A 23942-nucleotide genomic window follows, 5' to 3' on the forward strand; every position below is an offset into this window, starting at 1 on the left:
ACTTAACACCCACTCAGAGCAGTTTACAACGTGTGTTATCATTATCCCCATAACAAACACCCTGTGAGGTGGGTGGGGCTGAGAGAGCTCTGAGAGAGCTGTGACTGACCCAAGGTCACCCAGCTGGCTTTAAGCGGAGGAGTGGGGAATCAAACCCAGTTCTCCAGATTAGAGTCCCATGCTCTTAACCACTACACCAAACTGTTGTACAGCTTCACACACTGCTTTCACTGTAACCACAAGACGGGAGGTCAAGCCCTCTTAAGTTTTGTGTTGACTCCCTTAGCACTTGTTTTCAGAAGGCTAGTGAGAAAGACTTCGGTCCCTAGCTGTGGTCAAAGGTGTGAAAGGTGGGACTTCTGAATTTCCAGTAAAGGCCTCTTTAGGCTTCCCTTTTCCACCCTCAGCCATTGAGCCTTGTAGCAGATCAGCAGGGGTTGAAACTCAATAGTCACCCCTGTTGAGCTGTTTTCCACTTCTTGCCTGGCTGAGTTCCTTTTCCCTCTACATGATTTCCCGATCATTGTTATAATTTCAGGCTGATCTTCCTCTGGTTCTGTGGAGTTCTCATTTAACTGCACAGCTGTCCTGCAAGATAGAGCCAAGCTACAAGTGACATTTTTCATGTGAAGGACACTTGATCGTTTTCACAAGTTTTTCTGGGAATTGAAGTCCCTCTCCCCCGCCCCTTTTCCTTCTGTTCCTTCCCCTCTCTGTTAGAATCGCTGCCTGAAGAGCCAGAGAAAGCCAGTGGCAGCAGCAGCTTTTGCAAATCATTCCTCCAGTCACAAGCCTGCTCTCAACGATCTTTGGGGGCGGGCAGCTGCAACTTTCTCCCTTCCCTGGGCGTCCTGCTCAGCTTCACCGACATGTCAGCTTTCTCCAGAGCAGCTTCCCGGGAGCAAGACGATTTGCAAAAGCTGCTGCTGCCGCTGGCTTTCTCTGGCTCTTCAGACAGCAATTCTAACAGAGAGGGGAAGGAACAGAAGGAAAAGGGGCGGGGGAGAGGGACTTCAATTCCCAGAAAGACTTGCGAAAATGATCAAGTGTCCTTCACGTGAAAAATGTCACTTGTAGCTTGGCTCATGGTTTAGGAGGGTTTAGGAAATGGGGAATCTCATAGCAAACAGCCTACTTCATCAGGTGTGTTTATCCACATAGCTGCTTCCCTATCAGAGGTGAGAGAAGCTCCAAAATTCAGCGTTCCAAAATCTCAGCTGGTAGTTTTTTTTAAAAAAATCAGTTTATAAACATAACAAGCATAAAATATAAACAATCATTTATATTAAAAATCATACATTTATATAGAACTTACTTAAATTTTGCTTTTAATATTTCACTTCTATTTAAATATCTGTATTCTATCTTTTCCATCTATCTTCATAACTAATAACATTGTAAATATGTATTACCTAATTCTCTCTTTTGATCATTCTCTGTTTTAATTTTGATTTTATTCTCAATTTTCAACTATATAATTGGGGGGAAACAACCTCTCAATTTTTCTTAAAATCTCAGCTGGTAGCTGAATCCCAAAAACGCCCCTAGGTCCAAATATATGAGCAGCACAGAGATGTGTTGGTAACTAAATAAGATTTAGGAGAATGAAATGAAATCTCTGCTCTGTATAATTTTATACAGACTGTGAGATAGAATGACTTTTTCTACAAGTCTCTCATTATCCATGACAACAATCAGCATTACAAACACAGCAGTCACGTCCCTTCTTTGTTTCACTGTGAGATGCAAGCTTTTTTTAGTAGTCAGTTACAAACGGGAGCAAGTTTCTCCGTAGGCAGAAAGAGTGCTTCAAAAAGAGAGCGGCATAAAAGCTCAGCTGTTTTAGCAAGCTGATTATCAAGCAATTTGGTGGACGACGCAGAGATTCCAGTCCTCTTCACGTTTCCAAAAACACAACCCGGTTCTCTTTTCTGGCCCTCTCTGCTTCAAACACAAGGAGGTGTGAGTTTAAGGTGTCTTCTGCTCCACTCCGAATGAGGGATGGATTATTGTCCTGTTTAAAATATAAAGTCAGAATGCAGGGGTCATTTCGTAGAAAAAGAGCTGGAGGAACTCATTAGCGTAACTCATTAGCGTATGTCACACCCCTTGACATCACCAGAAGTGTGTCATTAGCATAACTGATTTGCATACACCACACCCCCTGACATCACATATCCTGGCTGTTTTGGACCCAATCCTGGCCATTCAGGACCGAAATTGGTCCCAAAATGGCAAAAGGGGGCTGAAAATGGCCAAAAAGGGGCCCAAAATGGTCAGGATCGGGCCGCTGCTGAGTGGGAGAGTGATCCACCACCCGATCCAGGCTGTTTTGGCCCCAGTCCAGGCTGAAATGGGCCCCAAATGGCCAAGAGTCAGGTGGGCAGGGCTACCTGACGTGACCTCTTTGGGGAACTGCCGGAACTGCGTTCCTGCACATTCACCCTCAAAATGAGTCCTGTCAGAATGTAAGAAAATCTGGATCACCAAAATGGGGGGCAGGTGGGTTGAATGCCATAGGAGGCCTGCAGAAACCAGAATTAAAGTCCCTGCTCAGCTATATAGTTGGTTCGGTGATCCTAAGTCAAAATCTCTCAGCCTGGTCTACCTCACAAGGTTGTCGCCCGAGTAAAATGGTGCAGGGATGAAATACGTATGTACAAATCTTCATATGAAGCTGTCCTATTCCAAGTCACACTTCTGGTCCCTGAAATTTAGGTTCATCTAAACTACCAGGCTAAAAAAGGCCCTTTCCCAACACCTGATACCAGAGAACCATTAAGCGAAGATGCTGGAAATGAAACCTGAAACCTTCTCCACGTTAAGCACACGCTCTACTGCTGAACTACAGCTTCAAAAACTTACCAGAGAAGGAAAGTTCTTGGCTTCCTTCTGGCTAGGAGATGAATGAGAAATATCTGGCTTATAACATTATGCACGGGGGTGGAGAAAGTAGATCAAGGGAGCATTTTCTCCTTCCCACAACGCTACAACTCGGGGACGCCAAATAAAAGGGGATGGGCAGAAGGTACAAGGCAGAAAAAAGGAAATGCTTCCTTACTCGATGAACAGTTAAGTTGCATTCACTGCCAGTGGAAAGAGTCATGGCCACATGCATAGATGGACTTCAAAAGGGGGAACAGCAGGGTTTGAATCAAGCAGCACCTTGGAGACCAGCAAGATTCTCAGGGTAGAAACTTTTGAGAATCAAAGCTCCCTTGTTCAGATAAAAAGGGGGTTAAGGCAGATTCACGGAGGGATAGGTCTATTTGTGGCCACTAGCCATGGTGGCTAAAGGGAACTTCTACACTCAGAGGCACCAAGCCTACAAGCGCAAGGAGGCAACATTGGGGAAGCTCTTCGCCTCTGAGCTCGGTTTGTTCATTGGCCACTATATGAAACTAGATGGTCTATCCAGCTGGGCTCCTCTTATGTTCTTATCTGGCATTTATAAATGAAGGTCGGAAGTATTTCACAGGCATTGATCCTCCCCACCGCCCTGTAAAACAGGTGGGTGTAAGCTTCTTCCACTTGAGCGGAAGCCATCTACAGTGCAACTCTTAAGCATGTTTACTCAGAAGTGAGTCTTATTGCATTCAATAAGACGCACAAGATAGTGTGCTTAAGATCATTACCCACGCCAATCCACTTCCTGGCCCGTAACCCTTTGTACGGCAGGCAGGGATTCGTCTGACTGAATGCCCTTCACAAAAATATCCCCTGCACCAAGAATACTTCTGCTTCCTTTAAATAATGACATTGTCCAAGCAGCTGTCATTGAAAATGGAATACGGTCAACAATTCCATTTCCAAAACCCAGGTTGACGATCTTAGGGAGTTTCGGGGTTTTGACACAAAATGGTTGGAGAAGGAAGAAAAGAGAACTTACGGCAACTGCTGCAACAAAGCTCTCCATCAGGTCAAAATCTGCACCATCGTGACCGCCTAAACACCCAACGACGGAGAATGCCCTTTCCGGTTGAAAGGTCAGTTTCTTCCTCTGGAGAAAATCGAAAACTTTCACTGGTCCACTACCTCTGCAGGAGAGCTGTCCCTGAATATTAACGGAGAAAAAACAGCTCCATTAAATGCCAGCAGACTTCTTATATGCTCGTGCAACTATAATACAAACCAGTAGTTTGGTCTGGGGATTCCATTCCCCAAGAAAAGCCACCTGCGCTCTGCAGTTTTTATCAGTACTTGGATTAATCCCCCCCTCCAAATCTATCAGGTATGCTTTTTCAGCCAATGGGTTTTTAACAAAATGAACCTAAACTTTAAAAAAAAAAATTATTTAATTGATACCATTACACAGAAACTTACTTTAAAAAAATCTAACAAACAAATCAAACTTACAATCCACATAAGCATAAAAAGAGAGAAAGGAAATAAAAAGAAAAGAAAAAAAAGAAGAAAAAGAAAACATAGGAACGGGAAAAATTAACTAAATAAACTACAAGAGGGGTTCTGATTTTCTCCACAACAAATATAAGTATCATTTTCAGATTTTCACTTACTCTGTGTTAAGAATAAAAGCTCTCTTTTTTCTAAAGTCCATATTCCTTAACCCTTAAATCCACATACCATCAAATTGTGTAAAAAGTCTATAAAGAGTTTCTGTTCAACCACAAATGTAGATATGATGGATTGCACAGGACAGCCTTCGTTTTAAGTACCGGAAAGGGGCAGCTCGTTCACCTTGGTGCCATAGATGGTGGTTTTCCGCACACCCAGCCTCTCTGTAAATGCGATCATTGTAAAAGCTGCGGTACGTCCACCTTCAAACTCCATGTTTACAACCTGAAAAAGAGAGTTGGACAAGTAATCACCTGCACAGAGAGCAGCAGAGGCCAGAATAATAACAACATTCAATTTGATTGTTGTGGGTTTTCCGGGCTGTGTTGCCGTGGTCTTGGCATTGTAGTTCCTGACGTTTCACCAGCAGCTGTGGCTGGCATCTTCAGAGGTGTAGCACCAAAAGACAGAGATCTCTCATTGTCACAGTGCGAGTGTCACACTGAGAGATCTGTCTTTTGGTGCTACACCTCTGAAGACGCCAGTCACAGCTGCTGGTGAAACGTCAGGAACTACAATGCCAAGACCACGGCAATACAGCCCGGAAAACCCACAACAACCATCGTTCTCCGGCCGTGAAAGCCTTCGACAATACAACATTCAATTTATATACTGCCCTTTAGGACAATTTAACACCCAGAGTGGTTTACAAAGTACGTTATTATTATCCCCACAACAACAATCTCCCTGTGAGAGAGCGCTGGAAGAGCCATAACTGACCCAAGGTCACCCAGCTGGCTTCAAGTGGAGGAGTGGGGAATCAAACCCGGTTCTCCAGATTAGAGTCCCACTGCTCTTAACCACTACACCAGTTTGGAGATGGTACAGATGGGCACAGGTAGGTTTACTGTCTCCAGTCTGAAAACTAGGCATTAGGAAAGAGAGTGTGCTGACCTCTGAAAACTACGTAAATATAATTTAAGCTGTACTGATAGCATGTGTATTTGCAAAACAGGGAGCTAAAGGAGGAAGTCATTTTGAGCAGTACATATAAACTCAAAGCTGTTGTATGTCAGATACTGTAAAGCGTAAGATCAGGTGAAATTTGCTGTCATGCCCTGAGTTCAAATCCTGCGGCTCCCTTGGGCCAGCCACTCTCTCCTAGCGTAACCCATCTCACTGGGTCATTGTAAGGATCAGAGAAAGGAAGAACAACAAAAGGAAGGAAGAAGGTGCTCTTTCGAGAGACAGTGGGATATGAATGTAAAAAAAAACCAAAAAAATTGAGTAACTTCTATTGGATACTAACTGCTGATGGCGAATGTCAAAACATTCTTATGGCCCCAAAACAGTCACTCACAGAAGAGGCGAGACAGGTGTTCCAGCTCTCTACTTAGGTCATGAAAAAGGGGCGGGGCAAGGTGAACACAAGGCCACATACCTGGTTAGTAACCACATCATTGTCACACTCGTACACACACCTTCCATAGGGGCCATGGCGCAAAGCATCAGTCAGCGCTTCGATATCATACTCCCCGCTGCTGCACACTACTGATACGGGCCAATGAAAGTTACCCTGCAGTGAAATCAGACCCACTTTTATTTCCCCAAAAGTGATTTGCAGGGCAGACCCCAGACCCATCCATGCCAGAATTTCTGCAGCAGCTAAACCCGTACCCCTGGAAAGGTCAACAACAGGGTGCAAAGTACATCCCTTTCCCCTGTTTTCTCGCCCATGCCTCTTCTACTTCTGCTTCCTACCACGGGCTCCCACTTCTGGAAGGATGGATGGCAGCTGTTGGAAGCAGCGCCAGTCACCTTCCCTCCCACAGGGGATCGATCCGTTGGGTGGTGGCTCTCCAGTGCCAACCAGCAGCAGATGCAAGAGCAGTAGCCAGTGTGATGCAGAAATTAGAGCTAGAACCTGGGAGACCTGGGGTTCTGGATCTCCAGCTATTAAGCTCATTGCATGTGGGCAAGTTGCTATCTTAGCACCTGACCCACCTCACAGGCTTGTTGCTGAGGGGCAGGGGAAATGGAAGAGGATCATGTGTGGGGCTGGAGATCCACAGACGAAAAGCAGGATAAAAATGCAATGGACTGTGGCTGCCCTGCAGATGGGGCAGGAGAAGGAAGGAGGGACAGCGGGTGAAGAAGGAACAGTGGCAATTTGCCAGGAGCTCCTATCCTCTTAGCATTGACCATACTTATGTGTGTGTGCTGTCAAGTCGCAACCGACTTATCGCAACCTCAGCCAGGGGCTTTCAAGGCAAGTGGGAAGAAGAGGTGGGTTGCCGTTGAGTTCCTCTGCAGAGTCTTCCTTGGTGGTCCCTTATCTAAGTGCCAACCTGGCTTAGCTTCTGAGATCTGATGAGATCATCTATTTCCCATGCTTACTTTTTTTAAAAAAAAAATTAATATCAGAGCCAGCACCGAACATTCATTGTGCATTAATGAGAATCAGCAAGCACCTAAATCCACGAGTAGAGATGCACACAAACCGAAATACAAACCAAAGTTCGTGACGAACCCGGCCAGTTTGTAGTTCGTGAACCAGTGGTTCATCAGAGCCCATTTCTGACAAACCGCCATGAACTTTGGGCTGGTTCGTTTGTTTTGTTTTTTGGTTCGTCACTACAGACAGCCGGGCACCAATCAATCAGTTTCCTAGGCAACAGGGGTTGGACTTCCTGTAGACCTTCTGCTGGCCCGGAAGTGACCTTTTGCTGGCCCGGAAGTGATGATTTGCTGACCTGGATGTGACATTTTCACGGACCAAAACGAACCGGTTCATGAACTGGGGCAGGTTCCTGAAAGTTCATGATTCATGAAATGCGACGAACCACGAACTGCACAGTTCATTTTTTTCCAGTTCATGCCCATCTCTACTCACTAGACTTTACTCAAAAGTTTGTCACTTCTTGTGAGAGATGCCAAGCACTTGCCAGTCAATGAGTTGCACTGATTGGCGGGGAGGCTGGCAGGCAGAGGCATGTTGACGTCTAACTGGGTAGAAGACTGCTTGTGGATTATAACACCTGTAAGTATAAAGGGCCCTGATCTGGACAGCCCATGTGAGCCCCATCTTGTCAGATCTCTGAAGCTAAGCAGGGTCGGCCTTGGTTAGTACTTGATGAAGACCAGGGTTGCAGAGACAGGCAATGGCAAGCCACCTCTGTTACTCTCTTGCTATGAAAACCCCAGCAGGGGTCGTCATAAGTCAGCAATGACCTGAGAGCACTCTCCACCACCGACTGTAAGTGGTGTGATGACCCCTTGTGGGACGAGCAATGACAGACCTAATGCCATCATCTCAGAAGAGAAGCTGGGCTGGTTCAACCGGACAGAATTCACAGAGGGCTAGAAACTTTACCTTCTCGGCCTGAGTAGAGGGTGAGTAGTCTAGAACACCCTGGAGAAGGCTATCGCGCTTATCTTGCTGCTCCCCCTGCATTGGTGGATGAGGCTCTACTTCATACACACCTGCTCTGCAGGCTTCAGATAAACCTTCTGAGCAGAATACGGACAATTTTGCTCAACTGGACAGTCTAAACAGCGGCTGGCAGCTCCTTGGGGCTAAAATGACATAGATGAGAAGTCACTGGTGAAAATATCTTGGTGCTCAGCATTCATTCTTGAAAACTATTCATTGGATTTTCCCGCTTTTCAACACTTTCACATCCCTCTACCAGCCTAGAAGGGCAAAAGGCACAGAATTCCATTCAGAAGAATAACTCTGGTTAGAAATTAACACAGTTTCTCCCCACGCCCCCAGCTTGGGATCCAAAGTTTTCACCCGACAACTTCCAGCCTATTTTCACAGCCACTGGGGTTAGAACGTGTCTGGACAAAATCTAGCTAGCTGTTGCATACCACACTTGCAGGGAACCGCAGAACGCTCGGCTTCAAGGTAATTGCCATACAAACAAGCAAGTTGGACTTACCTTGTGGTCTTTTGTGAAATGGGAGAGGCTACCGAAAGAGGAAATCTTCAAGCACCTGAAAGGAGAGAGGCATTTCTGGGCTGAAGAGTAGTAGAAAGTGCCACGGAATAGAACCTCAGAGGCCCTCCCAGATTAGAGTCATAGGGCTGAAAGGGACCTCCAGAGTCATCTAGTCCAACTCCCTGCACAATGCAAAAAATTCACAACTACTTCACCCCCACCACACCCACAGTGACCCCTGCTCCATGCCCAGAAGATGGCAAAACACCATCACGATCCCTAGCCAAACTGGCCTGGGGAAAATTGCTTCCTGACCCCAAAGTGGCGATCAGCATTACCCTGGGAGCGTAAGAAGGGGCCACGAGAACTAAGCACTGATGCAACCCTTCCTGCCTTCCTTCTCATGATCTGCCCAGGTTCACAGAAGCAGCATTGATGTCAGGTGGCCATCTAGCATCCCTGCCAGATGTTGCTACATCTTAAGAGTTAACAGGAGTCATACCGTGCTTAGGAAAATTCAGCTTACAAATCATGCTGATCTCACTTAATTCACATACGATCCTGCTATTTATTTATTTCTAGTACTGAAGAAACTTATGAGGCTGCCTTATATCAAGTCAGACTGTTGGTCTGTCAGCATCAGTATTGTCTACTCAGAGTGGCAGCTGCTCCCCAGAGTCTCTGACCGAGGCTTTTCGCATCACCTACTGCTCGGTCTTTAACCGACGATGCCGGGGATTGAACTTGGGACCTTCTGTGGGCCAAGCAGGTGCTCTGTGAACTTTGTCAGACAGCAATCTCTCTGGCCTTCCACAGCCGTACCTTCAACTCTGTCAGCACCCTCTTGATGCATGCATTTGACTCTCCCCAAAACCCCACTCCAATTCATTGCAAACTCCTTATCTTTCCCTCCAAGTCAGCCACGCCCCATTCTTATCTCTCTTATCATATCACTGTAATAGATTTTCTGCTTCTGCTCTCGTTCCATAATCCTCAGTCGCCCAAGGGTCTCTGGCTTCTTCAAACAATTGTGCCTGTTGTCCCTTACTATCTCTTATGCCTGCAACTGGCTCCTCTCCTATTTCCTTCAAATTCTCCCTGCTTTTTTCTCTGTGCCCAAAAGATTCTCTGGCGTGTTCAGAAACCTTGTCTGTGGGATGCTCGATTTTCCTGATAGATACTTGCCTGGTGGTGGAGAGTGCCCTCAAGTCATAGCTGACTTATGGCAACCTCTGGCAGGGCTTTTATAGCAAGAGACTAACAGAGGTGGTTTGCCGTTGCCTGCCTCTGCAATCCTGGTCTTTGTTGGAGGTCTCCCATCCAATTACTAACCAAAGCCGACCCTGCTTAGCTTCTGAGAGCTCAAACAAACAACGATACCGGGAATCAGCAATTAATAGCAATTCATTTTCTTTTTATGGTGCAAAAGTGCAATAGTGCAAAGTGCAAAAATGATATACAATAAATATAATGAATACAATAAATACAATAAGATCTTTTGTTTCTTATGTCCAAATAGTCATACAATAATAACGATGTCCAAAGGGAAATAACATGAAAACCCACAGTGGGGACCAAGCAGGGAGTCCCCCACTGTGGGTTTTCATGTTATTTCCCTTTGGACATCGTTATTATTGTATGACTATTTGGACATAAGAAACAAAAAGATCTTATTGTATTTATTGTATTCATTATATTTATTGTATATCATTTTTGCACTTTGCACTATTGCACTTTTGCACCATAAAAAGAAAATGAATTGCTATTAATTGCTGATTCCCGGTATCGTTGTTTGTTTGCGGTCTTGACTAGCCGGGCGTTTCCCTTGTTCTGCTTAGCTTCTGAGAGCTGACAAGATCAGGCTCTCTTGGGCTATCCAGGTCAGGGTAGATATGTGCCTACGAACATTCATATTAAAGAGAATAGTATTTTTATAAGGTCCAGATGTTGGCTATGTCGGTTTTAACACAGACTGTGGTTTTAATTTTTTAAAAAAATCTTTCCTAATCTGCTTTGACCTGATTGAGGAAAAAGCATCTAGAAGATATTTTTAAATGAAAGGAAAGATAGATAACGTTACCTTTTACCACCCATCCAAAAATTAATGAGATCAATGTCATGGCAGGATTTGGCCAGCAAGGAAAACGTACTCTCGGCTTCGTTCCTCCAGTTTCCTCGCACGAAGGAATGTGCGAAATGCCAAAAGCCAACCTGAACACAAAAGGAAGTTGGCAAGGGATGCAAACGGAATGGAAAGCAGGAAGCACAAAGTGGATCTCTCTTCAGGGTATGCTTCTTCCCAATGTCCCATAATCGGGGCTTTTTTTCTGGGGAAAGAGGTGGTGGAACTCAGTGGGTGGCCCTCGGAGAAAATGGTCACATGGCTGGTGGCCCCTCCCCCTGATCTCCAGACAGAGGGGAGTTTAGATTGCCCTCTGCACCGCACCGCGCCGCTGGAGATCAGGGGGCGGGGCCACCAGCCATGTGACCATTTTCAAGAGGTTCCGGAACTCCGTTCCCCCATGTTCCCCCTGAAAAAAAGCCCTGCCCATAACCATCAGGCCACACCAGTCTTAACCCCTTCGAACAGCTCCCTGCAACTGTTAAAGGGACAAGATGCTTTCCCAAGCCCTGTGAATGCAGGGAAAGTTTTGTTTGCATGTCTTACCGGCTCCATATGTTGGATGTGGCAGATGTCTCCAATTGTCCCAGCATCTAGCAGTTCCTGGCCAAAAAACAGAGCCACAAGAACAGAGTCAGTAGTGTTTGAAGTAAAGAAATAAGATTCCCCCCACCTTTCTCCCCAGGGGGGACCCATAGCCATTGATACTGTTCTCCTCTCCTCAGTCTTATTCTCATAACCACCCTATAAGGTACGCTAGGCTGAGTATGGGTGACTGGCCCAAGGTCACCCAGCAAACTTCTGTGGCAGAGTCAGGATTCGAACCTGGGTCTCCCAGATCCTAAGCTGAAAATCTAACCACTACACTACGGTGGCTCCTTCTGTCATAAAATACCCATTCAAGCTATTCCATTTGATTCATTCAAAGAGTTATACACCACATTTCCTGCCATAAATACAAATGAGAAAACCATGCTGCTCCGTCCAGACCGCAACCCAATGTTCATTCCTGCACTATTTGCTAGCTCAATGCCCTGCACACTGCTCCTTAACATGCAAAATATCCCTTGCATAAATATGCCACTTCTTCACATATATAACATACATACATTGAAAAATCCAGCAGTTTTCAGATGCCGAAGTTGGATTAACCAGGTGCAAAATTCTGACCGTTTTTGAAAAGAATAAAAAAAGCACAAAATATTATTCATGGAAGACTGGCAAGAGTACCTTTATCTTCAGGGTGACTGGGTGGTAACGCAGGACGTGGCATACCACAAGGATGCAGTTGTGGGTTTTACAGGCCAGTACAATCTCTTTGCAGTCCTCTGGTGTTACCTGAGCAATCGTAAGAGTAACAGTTCAATCAACTATTTGAACAGGCGAATAGCCTTGCTGGAGTCAAAGGTCAATCTCATCCAGCGTCCGGTTTCCCAAGTGGCCAGACTTTCGAAAAAGCCCCCGAGCAGTCTTCCGTTGGGTCTAATTTGTTGGTTTTTTAAAACATGGGAAAACATTTAAATATGTCCCAACTTTATACTGAAGGGATGCAAAGCCAGGAAATTAATTTTGAACAAAATCACAAAGAGATATTTACAGCAAAAAATGGCTGAAAATTGAGGGACTTCGGTGTGCCATGGAGGAGAAGACCCCATCTGTCATGCTGCCCTCGAATGACCCCTCTTATGTTGTCCTCCCAGAATGGGAGCCAATGGGGCCAGCCAAGTCCTCCTGTTGGCCAACTGATGGGGAAAGCTTGTAAATAAAACATCCTCCATGCTTTCAGCACTAAGCCTACCTCCCAATGTCACTGCCAGTCTGGAGTAAGAATGGCAACATTTGATTTATATACCACCCATCAAGTTGTCTAGCAGCCCTTTCCCCCACTCCTATGGCAGACAAGATCTTGTAATGCCGTGAGATATTCGTAAGTATTCCTTTTCTGTGAGAACTGCACAGACACCTTATCGACAGTCATTGGGGGTGGGAGTTAACCCCTCGATTTTTATTATTTATTTGTTTGAGATTTTTCTGCAAACTTGGGCTTTCCATCAGGTTTCCAGAAACATCCGATCCCCAAATGGCTCCACTGTGCAAAGCTTTGGATCTGCATTCTCGGACTATGTTCATCATGGACGCTTGAACAATTCTGGAACCTCTAGGTGGGATTGCTTTACAGGCCACACCTTTTCTTTTCTTTACCAAACAAGCCTTGTCAAATTTTGATTTCTGGCAGATTAAATAGCCATGGAGCGGTAGGCCACAACTTTGCTTTAATGCAGAACTATGTAAGCTGTTCATTCTCGTGTAGGTTGGGTGTTATGGCTTAGACCTGCTGTTCTGCTTGTAACGGAACTATGGACGTATGTGCTTTTGCAATTTAAAGGAAAAAGAAAAACAGATGCCCAAGACACTTCACACGATTTCAGTTCTCATGGCCAAAATGCCTACAACACAGCCCCCAAACAATATTTACTGCAACCTTCCTGCCCACACACATACATTCATCACTGGTAACATATCAACAACTTGACATGTGTGTGTTTGTTTCTATTCCATCCTTCCTCGTAGGAGCTGAGCGCAGCATACAACGTTCTCCCCGCCTTTGTTTTATCCCACAACAAATGTGAACTGAGAAAGCTTCACAAGCTGAGGTCACCAGTAAGCTTAGGGGGGGAATCTGAACCTGTTTTCTCAGTCCCAGACCAACCTGTTAACCGCGACACCACATCGATTCTCATTATACTGGCTAGTGCATCAGTTCCATCTACAAAACTGTCTCTGCTTGGCCTGCATATTCATATTTGCCATAGGAGATCAAGAGGTTTACTGCTCTAGCTGAACTGTGCCTCATTGCTTCCCTTACTCGAAACACAGAGTTTCCCACTACTTACCGCCATGGGTTTCTCCAGCAAGATGTGATATCCTTTCTGAGCAAAAGCCACAGCTGGAGCCTAAGGGGGGAAACAGATCACATGACTGGATGGCTTAAGCCTGTCTCTTCAACTTTCTCTCCATGAGACATCTTACACCAGAATGCTCAAGTGTAGAGAGACACAATGTTAGCTGGGAAGCATAGTTTAAATTTTACCTCTACAGAGCCGGCAAAGATTGCTCCTCAGAGGGTTTGTTTTATCTCCTCTTCTGAAATTGATAGTCTTTCAAGAAGTAAAGAGGAAATTAACAAACCCTCTGAGGAGCAATCTTTGCGGGCTCTGTAGAGAGATGAAATTGAAAGAGCTTTTGGCTGTCATTTTAACTACGCTTCTCAGCTAGCATTGCATCTCCTTGCACTTGAACGTTCTTGTGTAAGATGTCTCGTGCAGAGAGATTCTCAGAGAGAAGAAACGATTCTCTGTGCCCAGGTTTGGGAAAACTGCCCTCTGTATTTTTTCTTCTTTATTTGCAATGGGCTGGAGCCTATAAATGTATTCTCCTAATGATATAGCCATCTACCGGAGCGAGTGGGAATTTCTAACAATGATCAAACACAATACAACATTAAAACTAAACAACACCAATCTAAAATGACATTAGCATCAATTTGGACTCCAGCAGCAGCGGGAAAATGATGCTGGAGAGCAGCAGAAAGAGCAGTGCTATCAGAACAGCATGAAAAAGTGATTTTTAAAAACAAAAACGGCAAGAAAAGTCATTCAAACAGCCGTGAGAAGAATATCAAAATCCGGAAAGTAAAAGGGGAAGAAGCAACTTCTGAAAATTCATGACCAGGAAGCATTAACCTGGTGGTAACAAGACACCAGGTGAAGAGGCAGAGATTCAAACCAAGCCATGAGTGGGCGATGTTGGAAGTACCTTATGAAGCCTATCAGGGGTTGCTATGATAACAGCATCGGCAAACTTCTCTCTCTCAGCCGCAGCTCTCCAATCTGAAGCAAATGAGATTCACAATTAGCCCCAGAGCAGATCGACGCACGCAGTTCCTGCTGTTTTCGATCACACGGCACACGTTGCTCGGTTTTAACTACCATTAGGCAAAAAGCGTAACCCCTCTTGGAGTTTGCAAGTTTGGGAAATGCGTATTTGTCTCTTTCAGATGTTCTCTAGCCTGGAAAAGTGTACTGCCCAAAATGCGCCCAAGCAAGAGCAGAGCTGGCCTTCCTATCTTAAAGCGCCGGCTCCGCACAGCCAGTGAGAAACCTCACCATCAAATACGTTGTTCTCATCCAAGTTATGAGCTTCCTGCAGGTCTTTTCTCGGAAAAGCACGGGGGTCTGCCACGCCAACCACCTGGAGGGGAAATAAAGCAGGCCGCGCTTTGCAAGCGAGTCATGGCAACTGAAGAAGAGAACATAAGAGCAGAACAAGGGTCCATCCAGTTTGTGTGTTTTCTGCACTGAGCAGCCCCAGGACATTTACAAGCAAGGCCTGAAGCCAATAGCCTCCCTTATGGTTACCCTCTGCCCCAGCATCTGGCATGCAGAGGTACACTGCCTTTGAACATGGAGGTTCTATTTAGCCCTCATAGCTGTCATACACCCAGGGCTCACTTTGAGGGGGAACGCACAGGAACACAGTTCTGGCAGTTCCCCAAAGAGGTCACATGTCAGCAGCGGCCCGATCCTGACTATTTTCAGCCCCTTTTTGCCAATTTCGGCCCAATTTCGGCCCTGAATGGCCAGGATTGGGTCCAAAACAGCCAGGATAGGTGATGTCAGTGGGTGTGGCATATGCAAATCAGTTATGCTAATGACACTTCTGGTGATGCCAAGGGGTGTGGCATATGCTAATGAGGTATGCTAATGCATTCCTCCACCTCCTTTTCTACGAAATGACCCCTGCATACACCTATCCTCCTCCATGAATTTGTCCCGTCCCCATTTAAAGCCATCAGGAGTCGAGGCATTTGACCATTAGATGTCCTGTCTTACTTCATTGCATTGAGGTATTCTGTGTTATCCACCTTGAGTCCCAGCAACAAAGGCGGTCTATAAATAATATAAATAAGTAAAACGTAATTTTTTAAATGTCAGAATCAGTTTTTGTGGACTAAAACTCACTTCATCAGATGAAGAACAGCTTTCCTCTAGGGCAGTAAGTTCTATCCCACAAGAAACTTACGCTTTGTTACATTGCCCTTCCGTTTTTGCTAACATAGCTAAGCAATGAAAGAGTAAAACTAAAGGTGTTTTCTCGTCCAAGAACAAAGAACAGCTATGTTTTTAAACAGTTGGGTTTTTTTTTAACCCCGCCCTTCCTTTAAGGAACTCAGGACAGTAAGTAGCATTTTTAATGCCAAAGCAATGTAAAGTCTGATCAAAGTTCACAGCCCATGAAAAGAAAGCATGTGGGTTTGGCCTTGTGTGAGAGGAAGGGAAAGACATAAGCGGAAGGGGAAAAAGGGAAGAGTTTTAAGACACTGAAAAATACTGCGGATGTGACATGTGATATGGTGACAGACTGGGGAGCCCATACAAATCCATGCAGCTGCCTTACACTTAGACAGACCGCTGGTTTGTCTAGCTCAGGGCTCATTTTGAGGGGGAACATGCAGGAACGCAGTTCCAGCAGTTCCCCAAAGCGGTCACATGACAGGTGGCCCTGCCCACCTGACTCTCGGCCGTTTTGGGCTCATTTCATCCTGGATTGGGGCTGAAATGGCCCGATTCGGGCCTCTGACAGGTGGTGGATCACTCTCCTGTTCAGCAGCGGCCCGATCCTGACCATTTTGGGCCACTTTTCGGCCATTTTCAGCCCCCTTTGCCATCTTGGGCCAATTTTGGTCCTGAATGGCCAGGATTGGGTCCAAAACAGCCAGGATAGGGGATGTCAGGGGGTGTGGCATATGCAAATCAGTCATGATAATGACACACTTCTGGTGATGTCAAGGGGCGTGGCATATGCTAAGGAGTTACGCTAAGGAGTTCCTCCAGCTCTTTTTCTACGAAATGACCCCTGGTCTAGCTGAATACTTACAGCCTGCTCCAATACGGCAATAGGGATCCAGGCAGAGAAAGATCTTTCCCCAAACTACCTAGAGATGATAGGGACTGAATGTAGGACATTCCTACTTACATGCAAACTCTCTTCTGCCCATGTGTTATGGAGCTTCCCCAAAGATACATGAAGCTGTCTTGTATTAAATCAGGTCAGTGATCCATTTAGCTGAGTATAGATTTCTCCAACTAGAAACAGCCCTCTGGGGTCGCAGGCAAAGAAAGATCTTTCTCAGCTTCTGCTGCCCCGTATGCTGAATCTGGGGCCTTTGGCACGTGCTCTGCCATGGCACCAAATGCCACTCCATGAAGTTAAGGAGAACTTGTTAAGCCATATATTTCTTTCTACATGTCCGTATTATTTATTTAAATATTTATACCCCACTTTTCTCCTCAAAGGGGCCCCAGAGGAGCTAACAACATGACTATCCTTCCTATATTTTATTCTCCTCCTTGTGAAGTGGTTTTCGGTAGGTAGCCATGTGGGCCTGCAGTAGAACCAGCAGGATTTGAGTCCGGTGGCACCTTAAGAGACCAACAAGATTTTCTGGGTATGAGCTTTTGAGAGTTAGAGCTCCCTTCTTCCGATTCCTTCTTCAGTCCCTTCTGAAGAAGGTCTCAGGTTGGTAGCCCTATGGGTCTGCAGTAGAACAGCAGGATTTGAGTCCAGCGGTGCCCAACAAGATTGTCAAAGAATAAGCTTTTCAGAATCAAAGCTCCATTCTTCAGGAACGGAGGTTTGACTCTCAAATGCTTCTACCCTGAAAATCTTGTTGGTTTCTAAAGTGCCACTGGATTAAAAACCTCCTGTGTTAGACTGAGTGTGGGACTGACCCACGGTGACCCAGCAGGCTGCCGTAACCGAGTGACATACAAACCTGGGTCTACCAGATCCAAGCAAAACACTCTAACCACAGCACTATGAGGATTAAGTTAATAAAGCAGCCAAGTACCAAGGCAGTGCACTGTAGTTCCATAGGTCACAGCACGTGCCATCACTGCACGTTCTCTTTCAGTCTGTAAACAGCTTAGAATGGACTTTGAGACAAGTTGAATGATGTAAAACTCAAGAGGAAGTTGATTAAGGCTGTGGCCACAGGAAACGGGAAGGAGGATTCTGGAGGTGAACGGCTTCCTCCTTCAAGGCCCGGATTGTTAATTCCCCGTTTTCAATTCTTAAAAAATCAGTAAGCCTCTAGTCCACTTACAGTGAAATCCTAAGCAGAGTTACTCCAGTCTAAGCCCATTGAAATCAATGGGCTTAGACTGGAGTAATTCTGTTTAGGATTTCACTGTTAGTTACAGAGATGTAAGGGGAAATGTATGGACTTAATAACTGAGTACTTTTTCTTCCTTTTCCACTGTTCCGGCTAACGGGCACCAAAGCACTTCAATGGCTGACAGCGATCTTTTCATAGTAGCAGAAAAACTAAAATCAATTCCCTTAGAAGAACTGAAGAATTGAAAGACACAGAAGTCCTGCCCTTGCTTCTGCACTGACTTACAACGTGCAAACACAGCTCACTCTTGCAATTAAAAGCCAAAGTTCCCGGCAACAGGTCTGAAGACGGTGATGAATGAGGTTATCAGGCACCTGACAAGTAGGATATTTCCACAGCACAGACCTGGTACTCAGCAGCTTCCGATATCTCAAGGACGTAGCTCGTCTGCCTTTGTCACAGCACAGGATCACCTGTTTTGCTTTAAACTGGTACTTGTTTTAAGTGATACGTCCAATGAGTTTGGATATAGCACTCACACAAACAATCCCATTATGCGCACCTGCATGTTCAGAGCACCCTTACCTTCATGCGTGCAGGAAGCAACAGAGCATAACTGGCATAAGTCTTTCCCCGGCTCCCGGCTCCAATAATCAAAACAGTGATTTGGCGAGACATTCCTCTGGGATCTTCCACGTAGATCTGGAAGCAAAAGAATTCTTAGAACCTGCATGGGTACCGCTGGATCTGGGCACCTTAGAGGCTAACAAGATGTTCAGGGTAAGAGTTTTCAAGAAGAAGGGAGTTCTGAATCTCGAAAGCTCATACCCTGAAAATCTTGTTGGTCTCTAAGGTGCCACAGAACTCAAACCCTGCTGTTCTACAGCAGACCAACACGGCCACCCCCTTAAAACCATTTTGTACCATGTACCATGCAATTCTGCCCTCAACATACATGCACGTAAAGTACATAAAGCACAGGCAGAAATTTTGGAAGAGAAGCCATGAAATGCCGTATTGAAATCTGAAGGGGACGTTAATCCTCTGGAATGGGGAAGAAAACCCAAAAAAGTATGGGGCCAAAAGCAGCAAAAATTACCCGAACCAAAAAGGCCTAATTCCATTTCAAAAGAATCTAAATTAGCAGCCATCACTAGACAAATGTGGCAGAGCCCCAGAAATTAATTACTTTTTTCCATGAAGGAATACTTCTTTTTGTCTTGAATCTCTTGCCCGTCAATTTCATCTGATGCCCAAGAATTTTCAGGTTACAAGAAAGGGAGAAGTTCTCTCTCCCCCCATGCTGAATGTCATAAGCCTTTGATGTCCCCCTTCATTGTCTTTTCGCTAAACTAAACTAGAGCCAGGGCCTTCTCAGCCCTGGCTCCTACCTGGTGGAACGCTCTGTCTACTGAGACCAGGGCCGGCAGGATTTACTATCTTTCCACTGGGCCTGTAAGACAGAGTTGTTCCGCCAGGCTCATGGCTGAGGTTGGGCCTCCACTGGCCGGAGGATACATCTACCTCCTCCCTGTGAAAGTTGCCCACCACTGTTTGTTTTTCAGCTGCTGCTACCGTGCTGCTATATCCAGTTGTACTGCTGTATTGTTGGTTATTAGTTGTATTGCTGCCGCCAGGCAAAAGAGTGCTGATATTTTTAGATGATGTTTTAATGTTTTAATATGGAACGTTTTAAAATGATTTTAAGGTTGTTATCCACCCTAAGCCCGCTTGCGGGGAGGGTGGAATACAAATACGATATAAATAAATTTTAAAAATTAAAAAATTAAAAACTGCACGTACATATACAATTTAGTTTAGGGTTGCCAGCTCCAAGTAGGGAATTCCCGGAGATCTGGGGGGTGAAACCTGGAGAAACCTGGAGAAAGAGGGGTTTGGGGAAGGAAAGGACCTTGGCATGGCATAATTCCATAGAGCCCACCCCCAAAAGTAGCAGTTTTCTCCAGGTGAACTGATCTCTGTGGCCTGGAGACCAGTTGTAATTCCAGGAGATCTCCAGCCACTACCAGGAGGCTGGCAACCCTAATTTAGCTCCAGATCATTTTGATTGCACTTTTCTGCCCTTTTACCAGCTCTCTGTGGGGCAACTAGAAACACACCTAGTATTCCAAAATGCTGCCACACCACCAATCTACACCAGGATATTCCAATATTGATCATTCCATTTGCAATCCCTTTCCTAATAATCGCTAGAATAAAATTTGCCCTTTTCAACACCGAATCACCGAATCAACTCGATCATTGTGCTATCATCACCCACAGCCCCAAGATCTCATTCCCAGACTTCAGTTGAAATCTCATTTTTGTACTTGAAAAGTTAAGATTTTTTGCCCCTTGTGCTTCAGTTCATATTTACTTACAATGAACCTAGTTTCAGGTGGTCTGCAGTCAAAGAGCAAGATCCAGATCCAAAAGTACCAAGGTCTTTAGGGTACTATTGGACCCGGATCTTGTTTTCAAGGGGAATAATTCCTCTCCCCGTCCCTTTAGCCAGGCAGCCTTCTACATCTCCATTCTAGCAGAGGGCCACCAGGATGTGAAAAGCTTGTCTCCAAACTTGTCTGGTACTCTCTCGGCATTTTCAGTTCAGCGACCTTAGCTTCGAGGGCAGGAAATCTATCCCTGAGAATCAGGCCTTCATTGCCCTGACGACAAACCCACGACTTGCCCCTAGCAGACTGACAGTCATATATGTGACACTCCATGCTATACACTGGCTAGCCCACATTCTCATGATCACTTTCTACTTTCACAGTCAGGTTGGTATTTTAACAGTGAAATCCTAAGCAGAGTTACTCCAGTCTAAGCCCATTGATTTCAATAGGCTCAGACTGGAGTAACTTTGCTTAGGATTTCACTGTAAAGCTGTTAAGTAAAAGCTACGGAGTTGACATGAAACGACGTAGTTATCCTGCAACAAGAGGAAAAAGAGGGCGGTGTCCTGGTTTCCTTATCCTGCTGTTTGAACTCGCTCAGGGCCTGAATTCTCTTACTGGTTTCAGATTTCTTGTCACTGGGCCGAAGAAGCTTCGAACGGGACGCTCTTTACGGCTTGCAGAGGATTGGAACACTTTTCCTACAAGAAAGGTGTTTAAAGGTTTGTTTTTGGAGGTTAGGAGGGGGGAACTGATTCAGAAGGGTTGGGTGTGGAGAATGCAGACAGAAGGAAACGTTTACCTCTCTAGCTACTCTACAAAAACTTCCACCGGAATATAAAACTTGTTTGCCTTTGAAGGTATCACAGGACTACTGTTTATTTTTGCAAGATTGTGTTATCACCCATTCCTTGCTTACCTTGTACACACAGAGTCTTGGTATAGAAGAGTTCACAGCCCTGCGGTCTGTCTATCCCCAACGTTTGTATATAAAGACTTAGCAGTTGCATAATAATGTTGGCATTCCAAGCACTTCACGGGCAATTATTAACATCTACAGCAGCGCTGATAGGAGCTCTGTGGCACAGAGCGGTAAGCTGCAGTACTGCAGCCCAAGCTCTGCTCATGACCTGAGTTCGATCCCGGCGGAAGCCGGGTTCAGATAGCCAGATCAAGGTTGACTCAGCCTTCCATCCTTCCGAGGTTGGTAAAATGAGTACTCAATTTCCTGGGGGTAAAGTGCAGATGACTGGGGAAGGCAATGGCAAACCCCCCCAAAAAAGTCTGCCAAGAAAACGTCATGATGTGACATTCCCCCCATGGGTCAGTAATGACTTGGTGCTTGCACAGGGGACTACATTTACCTTACAGCAGCGCTGAAAGGTAAGACAGTCTTCTTATCCCCATATTGCAGATGAAAGGACTGAGGCTGAGGCAGGCTGGCCCCAAGTCCAAACTGTAATACTGTCACCACACCTGTTCCCAAACTCCACATATATTCTAACCATTACTGGCATCCAGTTTCTGCTTTTTTAAGACCCTGATTTGTGTGTGTGTGTGAGCGCATGTGTACATGTGCATTCTTGTGTTTTATTGCTAATTTTGTGTTGCTGAAAAATGGAGCTAAAGCTGAAATGGGATCCCCAGTTCCTCATTCACCAAGCCAGCCACGAATATTGCTGATAATAGCTCTCCAATTCAAACAAGCCTTTGGAGGAGTCACAGGAGGATTCTGCCCTGCACGCTAACACACACAAGAGCCTGCTCCAAATAAGGTTGCAACTCTGGGTTGAGAAACATCTGGAGATTTTTGGGGTGGAGCCTGGGGAGGACAGAATTTGGAGCAATGCTGGTGCTCAGCAGGGTATAAAGTTACAGAACCCACCTCCAAAGCAGCCATTTTTTTCCTGGGGAACTTATCTTTGTTGTCTGGACATCAGTTGTGATCCCAGGCGATATCCAGGTCCCACCTGGAGATTGGCAACCCTAACTCCAAAGCCTGTTTTTGGGGGGGTCCCAGTTCCTAAAAATGGGGTGCTTCTTGGAATCTTCTAGGTTTGCATTGCAAAGAGATACCAAATAAGGAACTCAGGCTTTGCAGCAATGCAAGCTTAGGAGAGTTCAAGGAGATCCCCCAGAATTACGACTGATCTCCAGGTGACAGGTGTCAGTTCCCCTGGAGAAAATGGCTGTTTTGGAGAGTGCACTCTATAGTATTATACCCCTCCCCTCTGCAAACCCCACCCTCCCCAGCTCCGCCTCCAAGAATGTCCCAACCCAGATCTGGCAAACCTATGGCCCCCAGGCTGGTGTTAAGCTCGGGGCAGCCTGTTGGGCTACCAGCTCCAGGCTGGGAAATTCCTGGAGATTTGGGGAGTGGAGTCTGTAGAGGATGGAGTTTGGGGAGAGACCTCAGTGGGGTATAATGCCATAGAGTCCATCCTCCAAAGCAGCCAGGGGTAATGATCTCTGTCACCTGGAGATCAGTTGTCACTCCAAGCCCCACCTGGAGGTTGGCAACCTCAGGCCTCAAAGATTTTTTATTTTATTTTATTATTTATTTATGTCATGTATAGTCCGCCTTTCTCACTGAGACTCAAGGCAGATTATTTACTTATTATATTTTTAACCCACCCTCCCCACAAGCGGGCTCAGGGCAAGGTGCAACATTGATTAAAATACAACATATAAACAATTATCACAGCATAAAAACAGCAATTAATAAAACCATTCCAAGACAGGGCAGTCCTGCACTCCTGCCCATCAGCATACAATGACACAGTATGAGATCAGTACAATCAGCATCAAGTACATTTCAATACAGTGTCAAGGACATTTCCATAAACAATACCATAGGGTAAATAGATACAAGTTTAAAAGACATAATATTAGCAAGAAGCCAGTACAGAATAGAAAAAAAACATACTGAAACAGAACATAATCAGTTCTAGGACTGACATTAGACAACATGGAGCACAGGTGGTACATAGAGGAGTACATGTTTAAAGCAACAGATAATATGTAATGCAATATAGTGATGACGTCTACGGTCCCTAACTCAAGCATCTAAGACCCCATCCCTACAATACAGCCCTCCCATTTGAGTTTTGTTGTTCTTCCTCCAACAGCCTAAGCCACACAACCACCCAGCTGGAATACATAGAGACCAACAGGAAATCAAAAGGGGAGAAAAGGAGCATTCCCCGTCTTCTTTGCCCCCCACCTCAGAAAGTCCCGTATTTTAAAAGGGACCCCCTCTCCCTCCCTCCCCATCTCCCTGAACCTGCAAACGGTACAACTGAACGGAGAGCGACTCACCTGACGCGACTCCTCCCATTGCGAAAACAGCACTGACCTGAGAGAACCCAGCTGCCAGCCACGCCCCCTTCCTGCGTTGTCATTGGTCGCGAGATTCTCTAAGCGCGCTGCTCACCGAAGCCGACCCGTGATTTCCGACGGCAGGGCAGAAGCGGGATCCGATTGGCCGAAAAGTTTCTAGCTGGAGGGGGAGGAGGGGGAGAGGGCGGGGTTTGCTGCCATTGAGGGCTGTGCGTTTGGAATGTTGGGGAGAGCGCTTTCATTCATTCGCTCCTCCCGGATTTTCCCACGCCTTAACTAGGGTTGCCAACTCCAGGCTGGGAAATTCCTGGAGATGGGGGGGGGGATGACGAGGGCAGGGTTTGGGGAGAGGAGAACCTCAGAGGGTTCATGTCATAGTGTCCACCCTCTAAAGCAGGAGAAGCAATGGCCACACCAGTATGCGGAAGAAAAGAGGGACCAGGTGCAAG

The 23942-nt window shown here is 45.7% G+C and overlaps 1 protein-coding gene across 3 annotated transcripts; it reads right to left on the reverse strand.

Annotated features, from left to right (window-relative positions):
• Positions 1-1050: 1050 nt before the first annotated feature.
• LOC129344994 (uncharacterized) lies at positions 1051-23524 on the reverse strand. Of its 3 annotated transcripts, none has more exons than XM_055001934.1 (15): positions 23473-23524; positions 20773-20855; positions 18344-18460; positions 14748-14832; positions 14398-14471; positions 13476-13535; positions 11812-11919; positions 11128-11184; positions 10540-10670; positions 8460-8514; positions 7999-8091; positions 5957-6091; positions 4699-4800; positions 3890-4054; positions 1051-2014 (listed from the first exon to the last, which is right to left on the reverse strand). In XM_055001934.1, exons 1-15 carry the CDS (start codon positions 23489-23491, stop codon positions 1898-1900), a joined length of 1401 nt encoding a protein of 466 aa, XP_054857909.1. In that variant the 5' UTR covers positions 23492-23524; the 3' UTR covers positions 1051-1897. The 3 variants fall into 3 exon arrangements, with proteins under 3 accessions (XP_054857909.1, XP_054857911.1, XP_054857910.1); XM_055001935.1 differs by lacking the exon at positions 23473-23524 and adding an exon at positions 21074-21133 and having other exon boundaries at positions 1052-2014; XM_055001936.1 differs by lacking the exons at positions 20773-20855; positions 23473-23524 and adding an exon at positions 21074-21124.
• Between the last annotated feature and the right edge of the window lie 418 nt (positions 23525-23942).

Source organism: Eublepharis macularius, chromosome 17 (assembly GCF_028583425.1).
Source record: "Eublepharis macularius isolate TG4126 chromosome 17, MPM_Emac_v1.0, whole genome shotgun sequence".
NCBI classification, from domain to species: domain Eukaryota; kingdom Metazoa; phylum Chordata; class Lepidosauria; order Squamata; family Eublepharidae; genus Eublepharis; species Eublepharis macularius.

What these genes read in the sequence shown, in the direction of transcription:
- LOC129344994 (XM_055001934.1), bottom strand. An exon ending in TGCTTCCTGCACGCATGAAG is followed by an intron (nt 14,833 to 18,343) that starts GTAAGGGTGCTC and finishes TTTCCCCTCCAG; the next exon opens with GTGGTTGGCGTGGCAGACCC. An exon ending in CAGTCACCCTGAAGATAAAG is followed by an intron (nt 11,185 to 11,811) that starts GTACTCTTGCCA and finishes TTTTTTGGCCAG; the next exon opens with GAACTGCTAGATGCTGGGAC.